At 44.6% G+C, this 21,145-nt stretch overlaps 2 protein-coding genes across 4 annotated transcripts in view; one reads left to right on the forward strand and one right to left on the reverse strand.

The window, feature by feature from the left end:
* The first annotated feature begins 498 nt into the window (after positions 1-498).
* Positions 499-18,941, forward strand: OGFOD1 (2-oxoglutarate and iron dependent oxygenase domain containing 1). The gene is made up of 13 exons (XM_070952724.1): positions 499-708; positions 2,275-2,420; positions 3,185-3,231; positions 4,338-4,438; positions 7,561-7,677; positions 8,910-9,001; positions 9,354-9,482; positions 10,611-10,724; positions 11,544-11,623; positions 13,333-13,598; positions 15,018-15,134; positions 16,223-16,281; positions 17,811-18,941. The coding sequence occupies exons 1-13, from the start codon at positions 525-527 to the stop codon at positions 17,961-17,963; spliced, it is 1,605 nt and encodes a 534-aa protein (XP_070808825.1). The 5' UTR covers positions 499-524; the 3' UTR covers positions 17,964-18,941.
* Positions 18,942-19,167: 226 nt separating this feature from the next.
* Positions 19,168-21,145, reverse strand: part of BBS2 (Bardet-Biedl syndrome 2) — a 47,985-nt gene continuing 46,007 nt past the window's right edge. For all 3 annotated transcript variants that reach the window (XM_070952713.1, XM_070952712.1, XM_070952711.1), the window contains exon 17: positions 19,168-19,868. In XM_070952713.1, coding sequence (XP_070808814.1) covers positions 19,762-19,868 — 107 coding nt within the window. In that variant the 3' untranslated portion in view covers positions 19,168-19,761. The remainder of the gene's footprint in view (positions 19,869-21,145) is intronic.

Genomic DNA, 21,145 nt, shown 5'->3' on the forward strand with positions numbered 1-21,145 from the left:
GGCGGGGTTAAAAAAAGAGCGTCCCTGTGTCGTTAATGGCAGTGGAGGGGTTTTGGCCAATAGGAGCTGAGAGACGAGTTTGAGCCTATTGGGTGCCAGAGCCTTGGAGTGCTCATTGGCTGTTCTCAGGGCCCGCCCCTCAGCGATTCTAAATGCCACTAGTAACGACCATAGACTATCCTTGCAGAATAGAAAAGGAAATCTCCTGCCGCTATTGCGGGACAGCTTTTCCTATGGACGCCCATGTGAATTCGACTAACAGTCTTCCCCTTGTGCCATATCCGTCATCGGACGTTGTCGACTCACAGCAGTCATGTTTGTTTATCTGGCGGGCGGGAGGCGGAACTTCCGTTCCCTTTCACAGGAAGTCTCCGAAGAGCTGCTCCGAAGAGCTTTTTCCCCGCTCCAGCCGCGATGATTGGACAAGTCAACCCTTTAGACCCGCCTCCTGACGTGACGTCCTGCTGCGGGGCCTGTCGGGAGTCGTAGTTCTCCGCTGGGACACACGTGCTTAAGGAGAAAGCATGAACGGGAAGCCGAAGCGGCGGCCGCCCCTGGCCGGGTCTTCGTCTCCGCCGCTGCCGGGGAAAGCCGCCAAGAAGCGCCTGAAGCGGCAGATCTGCGTGGAGTTCTCTGCCGCCTTGAAGGAGCCGGCCTTGAAGGAGAAAGTGGCCGCCGCTTGGGCCAGCCAGGAGCCGCTTGAGCATGGTAGGGGGTGCGGGTTCCAAGGGGCTAGTCCTCATCGAGGCGGGGGGGGGGGCGGTTGTGGCTGGCATTGACCGGTAGGGGGTGCAACTGAGCTTTAATTCCCCCGGTATTTTCCAGATGCGTTGCAAAATGCCATTTGATATCATCATCATCATCATCATCATCATCATCATCATCATCATCATCATTATTATTATTATTATTATTATTATTATTATTATTATATTTTCATCATGGCCAGTATTTTTATATGTGTGAACTATGTATATATATATACATACTGTACATACGCATAGCTGTACAATTTGTAAGATAATACACACACACATAAAAAAGACATTCTATAGCCACATTTAAATACAGATATATGGATATTGATATACCATGGTATAGACTAGTCAATGTGCCTAATATTCCTGCCTCCTTGTTTTCTAGTTTTTTTTTTTTATCTTGGCCATCATGAGTGCTGAAAGGCACCCAGCTTGGGGTGGGCTGGGATAACCAGCCCCAGATTCAACCAGAATTGGATATTAAAATTCATATCTAAATCTAGGATTCAATTATATGCATATAATGGTAGGTAGGTAGGTAGATACCGGTAGGTAGGTATATAAGTAAATAAATACTGGTAGGTAAGTAGATACCAGTAGGATAGGTAGGTAGGTAGGTAGGTAGATAAGGTAGGTAAATAGCAGAGGTGGGTTTCAGCAGGTTCTGACCAGTTCTGGAGAACCGGTAGCGGAAATTTTGAGTAGTTCGGAGAACCGGTAGTAAAAATACTGACTGCCCCCCCATCTCTTCTCTGCCTCCCAAGTCCCAGCTGATCAGGAGGAAATTGGGATTTTGCAGTAACCTTCCCCTGCCACGCCCACCAAGCCATACCATGCCCACCAAGCCTCACCCACAGAATCGGTACTAAAAAAATTTGAAACTCACCACTGGTAGATAGGTAGATATTTATTTATTTTTTATCTTTATTATTTATATTTCTATGCCGCCCACTCTCCGAGGACTCTGGGCGGCTTACACCAAAGACAGTATACTAAATAGCATATTGCCCCCCAACAATCTGGGTCCTCATTTTACCCACCTCGGAAGGATGGAAGGCTGAGTCAATCTTGAGCCGGTGAGATTTGATCCACTGATCTGCTGAACTAGCAGTCAGCTGAAGTAGCTGCAGTACTTCACCCTAACCACTGCGCCATCTCGGCTCTAATATAGATGGATGATAGGTAGATACATGGTAGGTAGGTAGGTAGAGAGAGACAGAGAGAGAGAGACAGTGATTGATGATAGATAGATAGATAGATAGATAGATAGATAGATAGATAGATAGATAGATAGATGGATGGATGGATGGATGGATGGATGGATGGATGGATGGATGGATGTAATTCAATCTATAATTTGATCATTATATTTTAAATATATGCTTAATTAATAATGAAAGTTAAGACTAAAATAAAGCCTAAGACAGAGTCTTATTTAATATAGGGTGTTATTTGCCGTGACCTCCATCATGCTCTCCAGCTCTAAAACCTGCCATATGGGTTGTGTTTCCTTTAGAGGCAGTCATTCTGGATCCTGCTCCTTTCCCCCACTGTGTTATCCCAGGGTTCATCCCCAACGAGGACTTCCTGGAGGATCTGCAGAGGGAACTCCTGAGCCTAGATTTCCACGAAAAGTGTAATGATCTGTACAAGTTCAAACAGGTGAGTGCTCCAAACTAACGCAAGGCACTGATATACCAAACACTTGCTTATTGACTGCATTTTTCAGTGACTTTTTGAAGTTATGACAGTGCTGAAAAAATAACTTAAATAAGGGGCCGTGCATAAGCGCACCAGCGTGCCTACCGTCCCTGTCCCACTGTCCCATTTATTTGTACTCATTACCTGTGCTCATGTCCCTGTTTATACTTATACCTGTTATCTCGTACCTGTTTGACAAACTAAATAAATAAACTTTACAATCGATGCCCGTTACATTCATCATGTCCCTTAGTCATGTGATCACCGTTATAGACAGTACTTGTTTCCTTTGCCTGACCTTTTTTTTTTTTTCTTCCCTCATGCAGAGTGGAGAGTTTGGAGAGAAAGGGATTACTGTACAAGAGAGTAAGCAGGCATGCAATGGGAGATGCACTGGCTGTTTATGGGGACTGCCAGCACCACTGTGTTGTTTTTGATGTGCATTACCTGTGTTGTGGCCTGCTTAGTATCTTGTGAACTTTCCTCTTCAATGGATGTAAAAACAGACATGAATTTTCTTCTTGCTAATTAGCACAGTGCGGGGGTGAGCGTTCCAAAGGACAGCGGAAAAGGAGAGCACACTTTTCTTCATGTGATCGTCCACTTAGGATTCACTTTCCTTTATGACTGAGCTGCTGGCCCCAGTTGTGATTGTACCTGTATGATTTTCTTCTGCAAAAGCTTCCATCTCTGAATAATCTAATTATGTCTTTCTTGTTGCGAAGTCAGATGACCTGAAGAAGAGAGGAGGGCTCCACATAGCAGCATTAAGGTAAATTAGCCCTGATTTGGCCATTAATTAGGATCAGCAAAACTATGCTAGTTCCTAACTTGATATAGTGGCAATCTAAACTTTTTTTTTTTTTTTTTGCAAAATAAGCTATTTTAGTTTCTTCGGCAAATCATGGTTTAACAAATGCAGATTTAGCTCTGTGAAATTGCAGCCTGAAAATTGTGTGTATTTATTTAACTACATGTATAGCCCATCCCTCTCCACGTTTATTCACCTTGAACCATGAACATGCCCTTTATGAGGAACTGGGCCCTATTTACCGTATTTTTCGGAGTATAAGACGCTCCAGAGTATAAGACGCACCTTAGTTTTTGGGGAGGAAAATAAGGGGAAAAAAATCTGCCTCTGCCTACCAGCATCCATCGGTATTCATCTGGCTAGCATCCTGTCAGTGTGTGAAAGAGTTGAGGGCTGTTTGGAAACTGAAACAGTATTTGCTGTGTGAGCAACAAGGAAGGAGACAGCAAGGAGCCTGGGCGTGGCTTAGCTCTGCAGCTCTGAGTCTGTGCTGAGCTCTAAACTAGTCTGCTGCTCAAAACTGAAACTGAAACTCCTCTCCTCTGCTTGTGTTTTGCTTGTATTTACTACCACGTTGGAAAACCTGCTTTTGGTATTGTATATTACTTCATGTGTTATATTATATATAAAGAGAAGTTATTGAATCCTGCTGAATCAGTTACTTATGTGTGCTTTCTGGATGTGATTGCTGCTGCAAACTCAAGTCCTTGCAGCAAATAGCAAACAGCCTGGTCAACTTCAGCACATTATTGTAGCCTGATTCAGCATGAGCAGCTGATTGGCGGGTGGATTGCCCTCTCGGAATACCCCCAATCAGCTGTTCTAGGTTGCAGGGATTGCCACAGACCATCGCGTGCCTCACGTTTTTGGCTACATTCGGTGTATAAGACGCACCCAAATTTTCATCCTCTTTTTTGGGGGGGGGAATGCATCTTATACTCCAAAAAATACGGTAGTTATAAAAGCTTACTTGTTTTGTAACAGCAAATGCCAAAATGCCTCCATCTTTAGACAATAGGCAGAGCTGAGATGCCGCAAGCTCACCTGTCTTCTCTCTCATCTGTTAGAAAAATTCTTTTTGAAGAATTCCGGTCTTGGCTTTCTGACGTGATCCAGGTAGAGCTGGAACCAACCATTGATCTGTCTTGTGCTAAATATGAATATACAGGTAAGCCAAAAATTAAAAGAACCCTGAAGGTATGAATCCATTGTGTTGCTTGAAGAAACTGTATGATACTGGAAAAAATCCAGAAAAGATAATTGAGCACCAGATTTGTGAGCACCTAAAAATAAATGGCGATCACTAGAAGCCAGCATGGGTTTGTTAAAAACTTCATGCTGGACAAACCATATTGTCTTCTTTGACAAAGTGACTTAAGTTAGTGGATCAAGGAAATGCTGTGGAGATAATTTACTTAGACTTCAATAAGGCATTTGACAAAGTAGACCACAGCCTACTTCTTGCTAAGATAGAACAATGTGGGATAGACAGCATTACCACCTGATGGATTTGTCATTGGCTGTCCACCCACACTCAGTGTATGGTCCTCAGTGGAATTACATCTTCATGGAGGGAAGCATGCAGTTGTTGTGACTCCGACCCCCGAGCCCGTCTTATCGGAGGAAGAAGGCTCCAAAAGTGAAGGAGAGGAGTTGGCCAGGCCTCCCTCTCCAGGACCCTCCTCTCTGGCAATGCCTCAGGTGTCTCCCGAAGGAGAAGAGATTGGCCAGGAGCCAGGTATCGCCAAGCAGTCACAGTCGGACAGTGACGGAGATAAGTCTTGGCTGGATCCACGCCAGCGTCGGAGAGACAAGCGCACGCAGCAGAAAAGGAGGCGTGCCAGAGATTAAGCTGAGTCACTGGACCACACCCCACAGGGGATAAAAGGGGGTGAGGTGGCCATTCAGGCTCTGTGACGGACAAAACTAAACAACTAGCGAGTCGCATTGTATCTCTGAAACTACGTTATCTGCCTGCCTTGGATTTAATACGGACTGGACTTGACAATTCTGTGGCTTTGTGAATTTGTTTTGGTTCTCTGTGAGTAAAGTTCTTGGCAAGCAGCTACTGGGTTGCTGCCAATCCTGTTATCGAAGGAATTTATTGTCTGCAAGTTTTATTTAACTCCTGGCTGACTGTTCGTGTGCGTGTGTGAGGCGGGGACAGAACAGCAGTGAGATACCCCAAGATTCTGTCTTAGGCCTAGTACTCTTCAACATCTTCATAAATGATCCAGATGAGGAGGTACTGTAGAAGGGAAACTTATCAGATTTGCAGACAATACCAAGCCGGGGGAAATTGCAAACACTTTGGAAGATAGGCTCAAGATTCAGAAGGATCTTGAGCAGTGGTGAAATCCAAATTTTTTTTTACTACTGGTTCTGGCTTGGTGGGTGTGGCAGGTGAAGGATACTGCAAAATCTCCATTCTCACCCCACTCTGGGACCGGCCAGAGGTGGTATTTGCCGGTTCTCCGAACTGCTCAAAATTTCCACTACCGGTTCTTCAGAACCTGTTGAATTTCACCCCTAATCTTGACAGACTTCCGCACTGGGCAGATGGAGTACTACGTCCAGTTCTGGTCAACACAATATTAAAAAAAACTGCTAAAACAAGACACAAACATACAACATTTATATACATATCACTTTTTTTTTTATGTGTTCATAATAAAAAACTTTTTTTAAAAAAAACTGAGGCTCTAGAAAGAGTGCAGAGAAGAGCAACAAAGATTATAAGGGATCTGGGAGCTAAATTGTACAATGAATGATTAAGGGAACTTGATATGACTAGTCTAACGAAGAGAAGGATTAGGAGTGATATGATAGTTGTCTTCCAATACTTGAGGAGCTGTGGCAGAGAAGAGGGGGTTAACCTCGACTGGCGGCCCCCAGGGGGAGAGCCTTCTCTGTGGGGGCACCTACTATCTGGAATGAGCTCCCCCCGGAGATATGGAGGATCCCGGATCTGCGCATCTTCCGTCACGCTCTCAATACTTTTTTATTCCATCAAGTCGGCCTGGCCTAAATCTTTCCCCTTTAAAATGTAAATTTTAATTTGTTTTTAAAATTACTGGGTGTTTTAAATTTGTTTCGGCCAAATTGTTTAATTCGATTTTATTCTGTTTTTAAATTTTGTATTTATGTGTTTTATTCTGTGGCTGTTCACCTCCCTGAGTCCTTCGGGAGTAGGGCGGTATATAAATCCAATAAATGAAATGAAATGAAATGAAACCCATTCTCCAAAGTACCTGAGGGCAGGACAAGAAGTAACAGATGGAAGTTCATTAAAGAGAAATCCGGCCTAGAACTAAGGAAAAATTTCCTAACGGTGAGAGCAATTAATCAGTGGAATGACTTGCCTCCAGAAATTGTGGGTGCTCCATCACTGAAGGTTTTCAAGAAGAGATTGGACAACCATTTGTCTGGGATGCAATAAGGACTCCTGCCTTGGGAAGCGGGTTGGACTGGAAGTCCTCCAAGGTCTCTTCCAGTCCTGAGATACTATGAGATATGGCAGAAGTCAGTGACCTGCAGCTCCAGAGCTGCATGTGACTCTTTCACCCCTCTGCTGCGGCTCCCTGTCGCTCAAAATATGAGTCACAACCGCCAATGTGCGACACCCGCCAGCACAATTTATTGAGCTTTTCAACCCCTGGTAGGCCAACCATGGATAAATCCAAGAGAAGAAAAGTTTCAGAAGAAAACAGAACGTTTAATTCAACTACATAGGCTAGTTTTGTGGCCGCTCAAGAAATAGTCAGGGTTTTGTGGCTCCCGGTGTTTTCTTTTCTGTGGGAAACAGGTCCAAATGGCTCTTTGAGTATTTAAGGTTGCAGACCCCTGAGATACAGGAAAAGATACTGTTGAATTGGAACACAAACAATAGATTTGGACTTGGGTGCGAAGAATCAGCACTGACCCGGTGGTACCCAATCAACTTGACTGCCCTGCTTTATTTTTTTTTTATTTTTTTTTTAATTTGATTTATATGCCGCCCTTCTCCGGAGACTCAGGGCGGCTTACAAAGTGCTCAGCAATAGCCTTCATCCTTTTGTATATTTATACAAAGTCAGCTTATTGCCCCCACAAACTGGGTCCTCATTTCACCTACCTTAGAAAGGATGGAAGGCTGAGTCAACCTTGAGCCTTGGTGAGATTCGAACCCTGCAGTAATTGCAGGCAGCTGGTCTTAAGCAGCTTAATAACAGGGTGCCTTAAACCCTTGTACTACCAAGGCTCTTAGCCGCATTGTGTGCCTCACACAACCAAATTCCTGTTTTGTTCCAGATACCCTGCTGTGCCATGATGATGAGCTGGAGGGGCGGAGAATCGCATTCATCCTTTACCTTGTACCCCCTTGGCATGAGCACGATGGGGGCACTTTGGATCTCTTCTGTACAGATGGTAGGTAGGATTTTGTTATTTTGCCTGCTTTGGTAGATTTTATATCACACCTGTCCTTCAGGAGCTCAAGCCAGCTCTTCAGGGTTCCTTCCTTCCATTCCTCCCCACCTCCATCTCTCTTTGATTGACATCCTATATAACTGTTCTGGCCCAGGCCTCCCAAGAGCATGAAGCAGACTCCTCGTCCCGATAAAACCTCTTTTATTTAGATTAAAGGGAATTCCTCTCCAGCAAAGTCCCAGCCAACAATCTTTCATGAGATTTCACAACTACAGACCTTTATCAGGCTTGGGATGAACACCCTTGGAATGGTGTGGGAGTAGGAATGGATTATAGGACTATAGAAACCAGGTGCACCACTCAGATGGCCCTGGGGACACAGATAAACCTCCAAGTGCTTCAACGACCCTCAAAAAGAATGCAAACGACCAGCTTTCTGCAAGGAATATAAATCCTTTCATTCCCCACCATCCTGTCAGAGCTTAAGAAGCTTCTTGGATGAGAAGCGAAACATCTTCAAAAGAAAAAAACAACAAGAAAGTCCAGTTGCCTCAATAAAAGGCACCTTTGGGACAACTATGACCTGGATGACTGAGAATCTCTAGTGTCAGGTTTCGATGTCGTCTCAAATAAAATAAATTGCATTTCCAAACAAATAGCCTTTGAAGAAATCTTTCATTTTATTAAGCACGACAACCTGTCCCCGATTGTGGCGTAGCCAACACTGACTTCCTGACCCCAAACCTTCCCTTTCTGTTCCCCAATTCTCTGCGTCTCATTGGCCCTCTTCCAAATCACTCTCCCCATATCTACTACTTCAGCTCCCAGGAATGTCCCCCCCTCCCATCTCATCTCCTAGGGGATATTATCTTCAGGGAAAATAAGTAGGTGAGAAGTCAAGCGTCCTCTTGCCAGCTGCCCCTTCTTCTCCTTCTTACGTCAGCACTAGAGTAAATGCAGGTTGAAGTGCTGACATCTAGACTTTCGTACTGATAGCTCCCCATCTTTAGATATGTGCTTTCTTACTGCCACAGTATTAGGGCCAGGTTGGATCCTTGGATCCTTCTAGATTGTAAACTGAGTCTTATTTGTAAACTTAGTTCTTCTGTTTCACCTGTCTCCAAGGGCCACTTTTCCTCTCTTTCGTTCAGAAGCCAGAAAGTGGTGAAAGAGTAGATACAGTGGGAGAATTCCAGATAGTTGTGCTTACTGGCCTGCCTTTTCTCTGGCAGATCACTTCCAGCCTTTGCAGATTGTCAAGTCTTTGGTCCCTTCCTGGAACTCGCTCGCTTTCTTTGAAGTATCACCAGTCTCCTTCCACCAGGTGAGCAATTATTCCTTTTCCTACGTCGAGACTCTTAAAAGAGTGCAGAGGAGAACAACGAGGATAATTTGAGGACTGGAGATTAAAACCTATGAAGAACGGTTGCAGGAATTGGGTATGGCTAGTCTAGAGAAAAGAAGGATTAGGGGTGACATGGTAGCAGTCTTCCACTCTTTGAGAGGCTGCCACAAAGAAGAGGAGGTCAGCCTATTCTCCAAAGCACCTGAAGGCAGGACAAGAAGCAACGGATGGAAACTAATCAAGGAGGGAATTAACCTAGAAATGAGGAGAAAATTCCTGACAGCATTTTCGTCAGTGCTTACATGTTCTTTTGCCTTTTCCTCTATCCCAGGTGTCTGAAGTCGTCTCCAAAGAGAAATGCCGCTTGTCGGTGAGCGGCTGGTTTCATGGCCCCTCGGTTGCAAGGCCACCACGTCATATCGAGCCACGGATTCCACGAAGCCCCCACATCCCTCGTGATGTAAGCTGCTTTGCTACCTGCAATATTGTGGTATTGTTCTACAATACTTTTGATTCTTGGTCTGACCTACCAAGGAGAAAGGCCATTTTTGCCTGTGCTCTCATGTTTCTGTTCTGACCTAGGCTTCCTGAGTCAGTAAAACACATGAGTAGTCCCAAAAATCTCTTTTATTGCTGTGAATTCTGTTCATTCACAGATGAGTCCCAAAGAGTCCTTCAGGATAAGGCTGATAATCACCCACCTTGATCTCCCTTGAAATGCTGCCAAAGACGTAATTGGCAAAGCCACACGGAGTCCAGAATCAAACAGAGCTTCAGACTTTAAACCGCACAGAATTAACAACGTTGCTTCCTGCAAAGGCTCATGTGCCTTTGCTCCTCTTTTAAGCTGTATGGGAGGGGCCAATCATCTCCAAGCCCTACTCCTGAGTCGTCCCTTTTGTTTTAACTGTTCTTGCCTTCTGGCAGCTCTGCGCATGCGCGCACTGGGAACAGGCTCCCCCTGTTCCTCTGCCTCGCTGAGGTTCGACTCTGGAGGCTCCGGAGGCAGCACGTACCTCCCAGATGGCCCTTTCTCTGCCTCCGATGCAGAGCCCTCCTCCAAGCCTTCCCCAGACTCCAGGACTGGCCCATGTTCCTCCCCAACCGCCTCACTGTCTGACTCTGCTGCTAGCTCCGCAGGCCACTGGAGGACCACAACAGTTTTCATCTTTAGCCTAACATTTGAGGGAGCCAAGTTGGGAATAGTCGTTTCTCCAAATAGAAGCTGCACTTGCTGATTTTGTGCTGCACCGGTAGTGTACAATTCAGTGTGAGTGTAGGGCTGATGTGTTGACTGCTGAGTGCAAAGCAATGTAAGTACACGTGCTGGACTGGTATTTGCTGGACTGGTATTTGCTGGACTTTAAGTTGCTTGGGTTGGCTGGGGAATTCTGGGAGTTGAAGTCCACACATCTTAAAGTTGACTTAAGTCGAGAAACACTATACTGGACTATGCGTGACAAGCACATACCAGAATTTCTGGAAACAACAGCGACAAAGAACAAAGATGGTTACTTTGGGATAAGTGGATTTTCAGTGCCATCGTGTAAATTTCATCCTCGTCTTCCATTCCTCCACATTTTTCCAGCATGAAATCTTGTATGATTGGATCAATCCAGTTTATTTGGACATGGATTCCCAAGCACGGATCCAGGAAGAATTTGAAGATCGATCAGAGATCTTGCTGAAAGACTTTCTCAAGGTGAGGCCAAGCACATTCTTGGGTGCAAGATGAAAAGGCCACAGGCACAATCCCGATTCTCATATTTCTTTCAACTTCACATGGCAGGTTGAGAGGTGCCGAGTACAGATAATTACAACGGCATTGAAAAAAGTGACTTATGATTTATGATTTTCTCACATACAACCAGTGCAACATCTACACTGTCATGTGAATAAAATTCAGATGCTTAGCAGCTAGATCATATTTAATAATAGAATAGAATAATAGAAGAATAGAATAGAATAGAATAGAATAGAATAGAATAGAATAGAATAGAATAGAAGGTACAACACTTAATGATAGTCATAGGGAACAAATAAGCAATCAGGAAACAATATCAATATAAATCATAAGGATACAAGCAACAAAATTACAGTCATAAGTGGGAGGAGATGGGTGATGGGAACGATGAGAAGATTAATAGTAGTGCAGACTTAGTGAATAGTTTGACAGTGTTGAGGGAATTAGTTGTTTAGCAAAGCGATGGCGTTGGGGAAAAAACTGTTCTTGTGTCTAGTTGTTCTGGTGTGCAGTGCTCTATAGTGTTGTTTTGAGGGTAGGAGTTGAAGCAATTTATGTCCAGGATGCAAGGGGTTTGTAGATATTTTCACAGCCCTCTTTTTGACTCGTGTAGTATACAGATCCTCAATGGAAGGCAGGTTGGTAGCCATGTTTTTTTCTGCAGTTCTAATTATCCTCTGAAGTCTGTGTCTGTCCAGAATGATATTTGTGATGGCTGCAGTATCCCTGCTTGCAAGAGCTGGTTTCAGATGTGCTTTCCTTGTTCTTGGTTCCTAGAGAGACAAGTACAAGCTGGTTTGCAAAGCTCTGAAGATGGAAGGACTCAGCTGGAGCAGTAGAGGGCCTCCCAACAAAAGGTAAGGCTGCTTCAGGCTGCGTCACTCCCAGTTTAACAGTTGTGTCCTTTTCCAGCCACCAACCAACCTGTGCCAGCTGGAATTGGCTCTCGCTCAAAGATAATCCGTGAACGTAATGCGAGAATCTCTTTATGAAACCGGATCATCTTGAGAATTTCAGTTAATCCGACCGGTTGTCTTATATGCTAGTAAGGAAGTGAGGATATGAAATTCCAAACAACAGAACTTCCTAAGAGTTCAACATCCTGGGTTGTTTACAGATCTTTTATAATTGGCGAGGATTTTATTTTTTCCCAGCTTTTAAAAAAGACAGCTGGCCTCTTGGGAGGGAAAACACAAAAATGCAGGTATCCTTTTCGCAACCCACCCATATTTTAAATCCTACACAACCCTGTTTGGCTGAGCGAGCCATTCCGAATTAAAGTCCCTGCTTGTCTTTTTCCAATCACAACTCTTAATTCAGTTTAGATTTTAAAGATCCGTTGTGAGAAGAAAGCAGAATGGAATCAAAATGTAGTATGCCGTTTTAGGCTGCCTTCTGCATGTTTTCCTCTTTCCTGCATATATAGGTAGTCCTCGACTTACATCCATTCATTTAGTGGCCACTTTAAGTTACAACGGCGCCAAAAAAAGTGACTTTATTACCAGTATTCATACTTACAACCTATTGTAGCATTCCCCATCAGGTGATTAAAATTCAGATGCTTGGCAACTGGCATGTATTTATGACGGTTGCAGAGTCCCCGGGTCGTGTGATCCCCTTTTGTGACCTCATGAGCAAAGTCAATGGGAAAGATTCATTTAACAACCATGTAACTAATGTAACAACCTCGGTGATTCACTTAACAATGGTGGCAAGAAAGGTGGGAAATGGAGCAAAACTCACTTAATGAGCCATGGTGGCGCAGAGGTTAGAGTGCAGTCCTGCAGGCTACTTCTGCTGACTGCCGGCTGCCTGGAATTTGGCAGTTCGAATCTCACCAGGCTCAAGGTTGACTCTGCCTTCCATCCTTCCGAGGTCAGTAAAATAAGGACCCAGATTGTTTGAGGGCAATAGGCTGACTCTGTAAACCACTTGGAGAGGTCTATAAAGCACTATTATAGCTATTGCTATTACTATTGCTAACTGTCTCACTTAGCAACAGAAATTTTGGGCTCAATCGTGGTCATAGGTCCAGGACCACCTGCGTTAGTTGTTCTGTGTTAGCAGAACCTTTCAGCAAAGTATTTTGAAGAAAGTAAGTGTAGGAAAGCCCTCATGGATAGGATAGGATAGGATAGGATAGGATAGGATAGGATAGGATAGGATAGGATAGGATAGAATAGAATAGAATAGAATAGAATAGAATAGAATAGAATAGAATAGAATAGAATAGAATAGAATAGAATATTTGGTGCATATGCTCTCAGTGTACATAAAAAGAAAAGATACATTCGTCAGGAATCATAAGGTATAGCACTTAATACTAGTCATAGGGAACCCATAAGCAATTAAATCCTATTAGGAAACAGTCAGTATAAATCTTAAGGATACCAGCAACAAAGTTACAGTCATGCAGTCATAAGTGGAAAAGATGGGCGATGGGAACGATGAGAAGATTAATAGCAGTGCAGACTTAGCAAATAGTTTGACAGTGTTGAGGGAATTATTTGTTTAGCAGAGTGATGGCGTTCAGGAAAAAAACTAATAAAGCTTACTGTGTTTTTAGGCATTACGAGAAAGCAGAAGAGAAAAGCTTGCCGGCTACTTTGAAAGAGTGTTGGGAGCTCTTCCGGTCCGAAGCCTTCTTCTTGCTCCTTTCCAATTTCACGGGCCTGAAACTGCATTTTCTAGCCCCAGAGGAGGAAGAGGAAGAAGGAGGAAGGGAGTCTCCTGAAAGCTCACAAGGCCCCAGCAGTCAAGAGGAAGCTGGCAACACAGACTGTACAGAGGCGCCAGGGAGCATCTCCGATAATGACGCCAGCCGAGAGAGTGGTATACTGAGCTTTCCAGATCTAGTCTCAAGTCTGTCGGGCAGCACAGCCCAAATCACAATGTGTCCAAAATGCTTAGTAATCCGTATCTGTTACATCTCTTCAGCTCCCCTTTGATGTGGGCATTTTGACAACTCACTAGATAGGTTTAAAGGGATGCGGTGGCACAGTGGCTAAGACGCTGAGCTTGTCGATCGAAAGGCCACCAGTTCAGTGGTTCGAATCCCTAGCGCCGCGTAACGGAGTGAGTTCCCATTACTTGTCCCAGCTTCTGCCAACCTAGCAGTTCGAAAGCATGTAAAAAATGCAAGTAGAAAAATAGGGACCACCTTTGGTGGGAAGGGAACAGCGTTCTGTGTGCCTTTGGCGTTGAGTCATGCCAGCCACATGACCACGGAGACGTCTTCGGACAGCGCTGGCTCTTCGGCTTTGAAGCGGAGAGGAGCACCGCCCCCTAGAGTCGCGAACGACTAGCACATATGTGCGAGGGGAACCTTTACCTTTAGATAGGTTTATTACCAATTCAACCTAAACTCTTGATTCTAAGCCAAATGAAGGTAAGTAGGTTGATCGGTAGAAATTGGGCAGAATTTTCAAGTTAAGCTGCTTCTTTTTTTTTTTCTCTCTCACCAAATACGGATTTTTCAAATTATTACCACAGTACATTTGCTGGAATTCCTCGGGAGCACGGAGGGTATAGGGAGCAGTTTCATTTTCTTCCATGTATTTTTTTTTCTTTGTTTTCGTTTTCATGCCTGGGTGAATGAAATTTGAAAAGGATCTGAGCAGCCCTTTTTGTAATCTGCCAAGTGCAAAGAAGAGCCAAGCGTCCCATTTAATTCTGTCCAGAATGATTCTGAATGAGAGCAGCCTGGGCTTGTCAAAAAAGGGCCTATTCTCAGAATGTGGTGGAATTCCACTCGCTCTGGTCACCCGCTTGCCCTGCCAGGATACAACATCAGCACTATTTACCATTAGAAAGAGAGCGCCAGATCTCTCGTCCTCCCGTCGCTGTGGCTGTTGATTGGGCTTCATGTGTACAAATTGTGTTTTTTTGGGGGGGGTTGCTTCCTCCCCACACAAGTTGAGGTGGAAACAGAGGCCTTTTCATCCCTTCCTCTCTCAGGAGTAAACATCTATTTAACACAGTCTTTCTCAACCTTGGAAGCTTGAAGATGGGTGGACTTCAACTCCCAGAATCCCCCAGCCAGCGCTGCTGGCTGGGGGATTCTGGGAGTTGAAGTCCACCCATCTTCAAGCTACCAAGGTTGAGAAACACTGATTTAACAGATTAAGAGAGTTGTAAGGAGCCTTGTAGGTCATCTAGTCCGGAATGGGACTTTTCCCTCCCTCATCCAGTTCTGTAAAATGGTATGTAGCCATCTTGAAAGCTGAGAACATCTGGTCTTTTCTCCCTCAGGCGTCCCTCTTTGCGCCGGAGAACTGAGACGCTGGAGAAAAGGATGCTACACACTGATCCACGATGCCCAAAGAGCAGAGTTTGCCCTGGATCTGCTGTTCTTCTGTGGGGCTGAAGGTTGGTTTCATTTTGTCTGAAACTCTTCATGGGGAGAGCTTTTCCTGCCCCACTTTCCACACAAAGGACAAGGAGCTGTTGCTGAAGCACCACAAAAGGGATGAAATTCAGCCGCTCCCAAGCAACAGGTTATACGCTCACTGATCTTCAAACTCATCCGGCACTGGCTAGGCTTGGAGTCTCTTTTATTATTTTTATTTATTTATTTATTTTTATTTTTTTAATTTGATTTATATGCCGCCCTTCTCCGGAGACTCAGGGCGGCTTACAATTCGTTAAGCAATAGCCTTCATCCTTTTGTATATTTATACAAAGTCAGCTTATTGCCCCCACAATCTGGCTCCTCAATTTACCTACCTTTGAAAGGATGGAAGGCTGAGTCAACCTTGAGCCTGGTGAGATTCAAACTTACAGTAATTGCAGACAGCTGGTGTTGATCACAATGCTATCAGTCTGCTGAGCCACCAGGCCCTTTTATCCATTAATGCAAGAATATCATCCAGAGTTAACCACGGAAGGGAAAAATTCCTTTATGCCTAAATGACAAAATATAATAACTCCCTGGAAACGGTCCCAAAGGTGCTTTTTTCAAGAGGCAACTGGACTTTCTGGGTTTTCTTTGAAGACATTTTGCTTCTCATCCAAGAAGTTTCTTCAGCTCTGACTGGATTTCCATTCTTCTATTCCCCACCCTCCAGTCAGAGCTGAGGAAGCTTCTTGGATGAGAAGCGAAACGTCTTCAAAGATAAAACAGAAAGTCTAGTTGCCTCTTGAAAAAGCACTTTTGGGACAACCACGACCTGGATGATTGAGAATCTCCCTAAACATCCCCTGGAAATTGCTTACATTTTTAGCCTTGCAGATGTTGTACACCCGTCTTCACAATCCAAAGCCATTACTCGATTTTTTTTGCCATTGAGTTGGCCAACCCTCCTCTTAAAAACAAATTTTAAAATCTTCTTAGTGCTGAGATGGGCGGTACATAAATCATCAAAAATCAATCAACTTTACTATTGTGTTTGGGCAAATGGATTTGTTTGTGGCTGCTCGCTTTAAAATTTAAAATGTGGATGTTCATTCCTTTTAAGATTGGGACGTCGAATTGGGAGGCTTCACTTCATACATTGCAAAAGGTGAAGATGAAGAGGTAAACATATTTTTTTTTCCCATTTTCAGGGGCACAGGTGAACTTGCTCAGCACACAGGTCGTTTTGAAATTGACCATAAGCTCTTGCTATCCCTCCCTTTGCAGATGTCCAGCTACCTGTAGACATGTCCCAAAAGTGCTTTTTCAGGAGGCAACTGGACTTTTGTTTTTTTTCTTTTGAAGGCATTTTTGCTTCTCATCCAAGAAGCTTCTCCAGCTCTGACAGGATAGTGGGGAATGGAAGGATTGATATTCCTGGCAGACAGCTGGTCATTTGCATCCTTCAATGACCCTCTAAAACGGGGGTGTCAAAATCGATTTCATTGAGGGCTGCACCAGGATTGTATTTGACCTTGGGGCGGGGGGTGAGTGTGGCCAGGGTGGGCATGGCCAGCTCAACATCACTCGTGTCTGGGGCTCCTGTGGCGGCCCAAGCGCTCTGCCAGTGAAAATGGGTTCCCAAGCTCCATTTTTGCCTGTGACGGCCTCCTGCAACCCTCTGCCAGCAAAAAAGGAGCTCGGGAAAGCCACCCGCAGCCCTTGCGAGCTCAGTTTTTCAGCTGGCAGAGGCACAGCGGGTCAGTCCTTCACTGTTTCCAGGGCGGCCCTGCAGGCCAGATTTAAGCATCCAACGAGCCGGATCCAGCCCCCTGGCCTTGAGTTTGGAGGATGCAAATGACCAGCTGTCTGCAAGGAATATCAATCCTTCCATTCTCCACTATCCTGTCAGAGCTGAAGAAGCTTCTTGGAGGAGAAGCGAAACGTCTTCTAAGAAAAACCACAAAGTCCAGTTGCCTCCTGAAAAAAGCACCTTTGGGACAACCATGACCTGGAGGACTGAGAATCTACAGACTTTTTACCTGTATGCTTGTTCTTATTTATATTATTTCTTCCCTTGCTCTACTTCATTCCCCCATCACATGCTGTACCCCAATTGTTTGTTTCACCCTGCAGGGGGGATCTGTTTCAATCCAGTAATCACTTTGGTATCTTTTTTTTTTAATCCCGTATCTTTTTTTTAAGGTGCATTGACAAACTGAACAGAATACTCCGTCGTAAGAGCATTGCTAATGCTATTATGTTATTGCCAAGTTCTACTTTCAATTTCCCTAATTGTTTCAAGCAAAGGATTTGCCTTTTTTGTGCAGTTTCAAAAGGACTGGAGCTGGCTGAATAGAGGGACATTTTGTTCCCACAGTAGCCGCTCGAGATGCCTCTGTGAATTTGAACAAGAACCTAATGAATGTAGCATCTCGTAATGAGCAGCCACTGAGAATCCTGTTTTCCACGCTGCGGTGAAGCTATCTTAATGTTTATTTTATGGGAAATTATAGTTACTTACATCCTATTCTTCTGTGCATGCGGCCTGAGTGTTTCCAGCAGAGGAAGTAGGGTTTTTATTGAAACCTATCATTTGGACGGGTCTGCACAGGTGCGTTCATGAAAGTGAGGTTTTCCTGCACGCTCCTTAGAAGTAGTAAGCATAGGTTGTTTTTACTTAACTGCCCTTGTTTTATTCTCTTTTCCAGCTGCTGACGGTTAATCCAGAGGCCAATTGCTTGGCTTTAGTTTACAGAGATCGAGAGACACTGAAATTTGTGAAGTACATTAATCAGCGGAGTTTGGAGCAGACGCCTGATCCAAAAAAATTCTGGGACTTCTCCTTTGTTTACTATGAATGAGAGACGGTGCCAGCCAGTGACGGCGAGCCATTTCTCTTGGTTAAATACTCAAAAGGACAGGGGGGGTTTCTTACAAAGAAAAGATCCTGTTGCACAATCTGCTTTTACTCTGATGCTCCTGCAAAACACCACTTCTTTTTCTGGGGCCCTTTTGGAAATTTAACCATGGTCGGAACTTCAGGGGTTGGGGGCACAAAGCTTCCACATGTTAGCAATGCAAATACCACATCATTTGGACTGAGGTCAGGACTTTGGTTATGGCTCATCCTAAGCAGCCTTAGGGGACACGGTGGCTCAATGGCTAAGATGCTGAGCTTGCCAATCAGAAGGTCAACAGTTCAGCGGTTCGAATCCCCAGTGCCGCATAACGGGGTGAGCTCCCATTACTTGTCGCAGCTTCTGCCAACCTAGCAGTTCGAAAGCATGTAAAAAAAATACAAGTAGAAAAATAGGGACCACCTTTGGTGGGAAGGGAACAGAGTTCCGTGTGCCTTTGGTGTTGTCATGCCGGCCACATGACCACGGAGACGCCTTCGGACAGCGCTCTTTGGCTTTGAAATGGAGATAAGCACCGCCCCCTAGAGTCAGGAACGACTAGCACATATGTGTGAGGGGAACCTTTTCCTTTACCTTAAACAGCCTCAGAAAAACACACAGCCTGGAAGAAGCCAAGATTCGCTGTGTTCTCCAAAACTCAACTGCTTCTCACAGACAGCCAAAGAAGGGTGTTTCCTATTGGTCTAATTATGTGGCGTTTTGCAGCTTGGATTAATAATCATGGAAGATGGTTATGGTTTGTTGAGTAAGCCTCTACTGGTTGGGATTCATGAAGGTTGTTAAACCATAAATCAAGCCGGCCTTTGAAATGTGTAAACCTAGACGGATTACTGTCAGCTGCACCAAAGGGAGAATCCTAACTCAATTAGAATAGTTGCAACCAGCTTAAAAGGCAGTGGCCCTTTTCAAACTTTATTCTTAATAAAGACCTCACATTAATTTATAATAATAAAAAAGGTTTGGGGTTACTTTAAGCTTTTCTTTTCTTGCTTCCTACAAAGCTAGAGTGTACAGTTTCTCCTCGTCTGGCTCACGGGTGTCCAACCTTGGCCATTTTAAGACTTGTAGACTTCAATTCCCAGAATTCCCCAGCCAGCTGGCTGGAGAATTCTGGGAGTTGAAGTCCACAAGTCTTAAAGCTGCCAAGTTTGAAGACCTCTGTTCTAAACCAACCTGCTCAAGCAAGAGATCGTATACCAGGATTCTGGACAAATGGCTGTACAATCTCTCCTTGAAAACTTCCAATGATGGAGCACCCACAACTTCTGAAAGCAAGCTGTTCTGCGGGTTAATTGTTCTCACGATGAAGGCTGGGGAATTCTGGGAATTGAAGTCCACGGGTTTTAAGGTGGCCAAGATTGGACACACCTCTGATCTAAATGAACTAAATCATACAGATAGACTGAGGTCTGTCAGTTTTATTGAAGAATCAAACGTTGCTATTTTAATCAACGGCCTCCAGGGCGGTTTTTGGCTTCTGAAATTCCCAGATTTTGGTCTGTATAACATCCATAAAAGCTTGGCCATCTCTCTGCTTAGCATGATATTTATAAAGAACCAACATTCCTGGCCTTCTCTTCTCCTACCGCAGGCAGCCGAACGTTCAGGCCTATAGTAAAGTCTTCATACTGCACTTCGCTGGGTACTAATCTGACAGCATCATCTAACCGTCTTATCTGCCGCTAGATCTTTCTGCTCGTCTCCCTTGGCTAGTTTTTCGCCTTCCAATCTTCACTCCGGATCAAGAGCACGATGTCCCCAGACGCATGATTTTGATGAGCATATTAACGCTGTTGTTCTTAATAGCATCCCGGCAAGCGGCAATCACTTGCATTTTGTGTTTACCAACTGGAGGGGAAAAAAAAAGAAAAGAGTTAAGTGGAGTCTGTTCTTTTCCAAAAATGCAAATGAACTCTTTTGCAGTTCAGAAGGGGAAAGTGTTCCCCCAACCCAAATCAGCTGAGGGCTGAGAGGGGAACAGCCTGTGCAGGACACAGCTATTCTCGCTGCTCACTGTTTACATTATTTTGAATTCCCCCGGAAGGTGGATGGGCCCTCCGTGGCCCGTTTTTAAATCTGTAGGAAAGGCATGGTAGCAGTCACATGCCAGCATCTCCTAGCCCAGCAGTCTTTAAGAGGAGACTCAAGGGCTCTCTGGAAACTTGTGCGAGAGGAAAACAAATTGGAGATCTGAGGCTGGAATTTATACAAAAGGAAGCCTCGAGGAAGAAGAAAAGGGCCAGTCCTTTTCCAGATGGGATTAAAGTAAAAGGGGGGGGAAAAAACCCCTTCTCCAAATGTGTGTGCATTTTGTTAACGTTCTAATGAAGCCCATAAAAAGCAGAACAAGATTCTTCGGTATAAAAAGAGACCTCCCATTTCAATAAATTTTTGGAGAAAGGGTGGATCAAACCGTATTTGCCACTTTGGGAGCACAGCTTTTTATTTCCTGCCAGAGAAAAAAAGACTTAAGTTCTGCGATGCTGCAAATCGGGGCCAAAGTAATCTAGATGAGTGTTTGTCAAATTTAAGATGTGTGGATTTCAACTTCCAGAATTCCCTTAAGCAGCCTTGCTAGTATGGTTAAAAGCCTTGGTGTGTTTCTCAACCTTGGGCAACTTTAAGATTTGTGGGCTTCAACTTCCAGAATCCCCCAGCCAGCATAGCTGTAAGCGGTAAGACAAGGCAGCAGCTGTTCCGGGTTGCCATTTTGGGCTCCACGCCTTGCATTTTCAGCCTCCAAACACTCCGTTTGAGAGCCATTCAAGGCCGCGGGAATCAGCAAAGCACATCGCTGCCAATCACTGCCCAAAAACGTGATGCGCAAAGGCCAAGAACGGGGCGTGCGGAGGCCTAAAACGCAATGCGCAGAGGCGGCAGCCTTGAACGGCTCTCAAACGGAGCATTTGGAGGCTGAAAACGCGAGGCGCAGAGCCCAAAAACACCAGCCATTGTCTGTGGCAATCTCTGCAGCCAGGAAGAGGATGCGCGGAGGCCGAAGGGTGGGGGACGTTGGGTGGGTGGGGCTACATTCGGAGTATAAAATGCACCCAAATTTTCAGCCTCTTTTGGGGGGGGTGCATCTTATACTCCGAAAAATATGGTAAATGTCTGCAAGACTATAT

This window comes from Pituophis catenifer, unplaced genomic scaffold (assembly GCF_029215685.1).
Source record: "Pituophis catenifer annectens isolate HBS135680 unplaced genomic scaffold, rPitCat1.0.hap2 SCAF_13, whole genome shotgun sequence".
In the NCBI taxonomy this organism is placed as follows: Eukaryota; Metazoa; Chordata; class Lepidosauria; order Squamata; family Colubridae; genus Pituophis; species Pituophis catenifer.

Coding starts and splice junctions, on each gene's coding strand:
- OGFOD1 (XM_070952724.1), top strand. CDS start 525: ATGAACGGGAAGCCGAAGCGGCGGCCGCCCCTGGCCGGGTCTTCGTCT. Junction 3,232..4,337: donor CTCCACATAGCAGCATTAAG/GTAAATTAGCCC, acceptor CTCATCTGTTAG/AAAAATTCTTTTTGAAGAAT. Junction 9,002..9,353: donor CACCAGTCTCCTTCCACCAG/GTGAGCAATTAT, acceptor CCTCTATCCCAG/GTGTCTGAAGTCGTCTCCAA.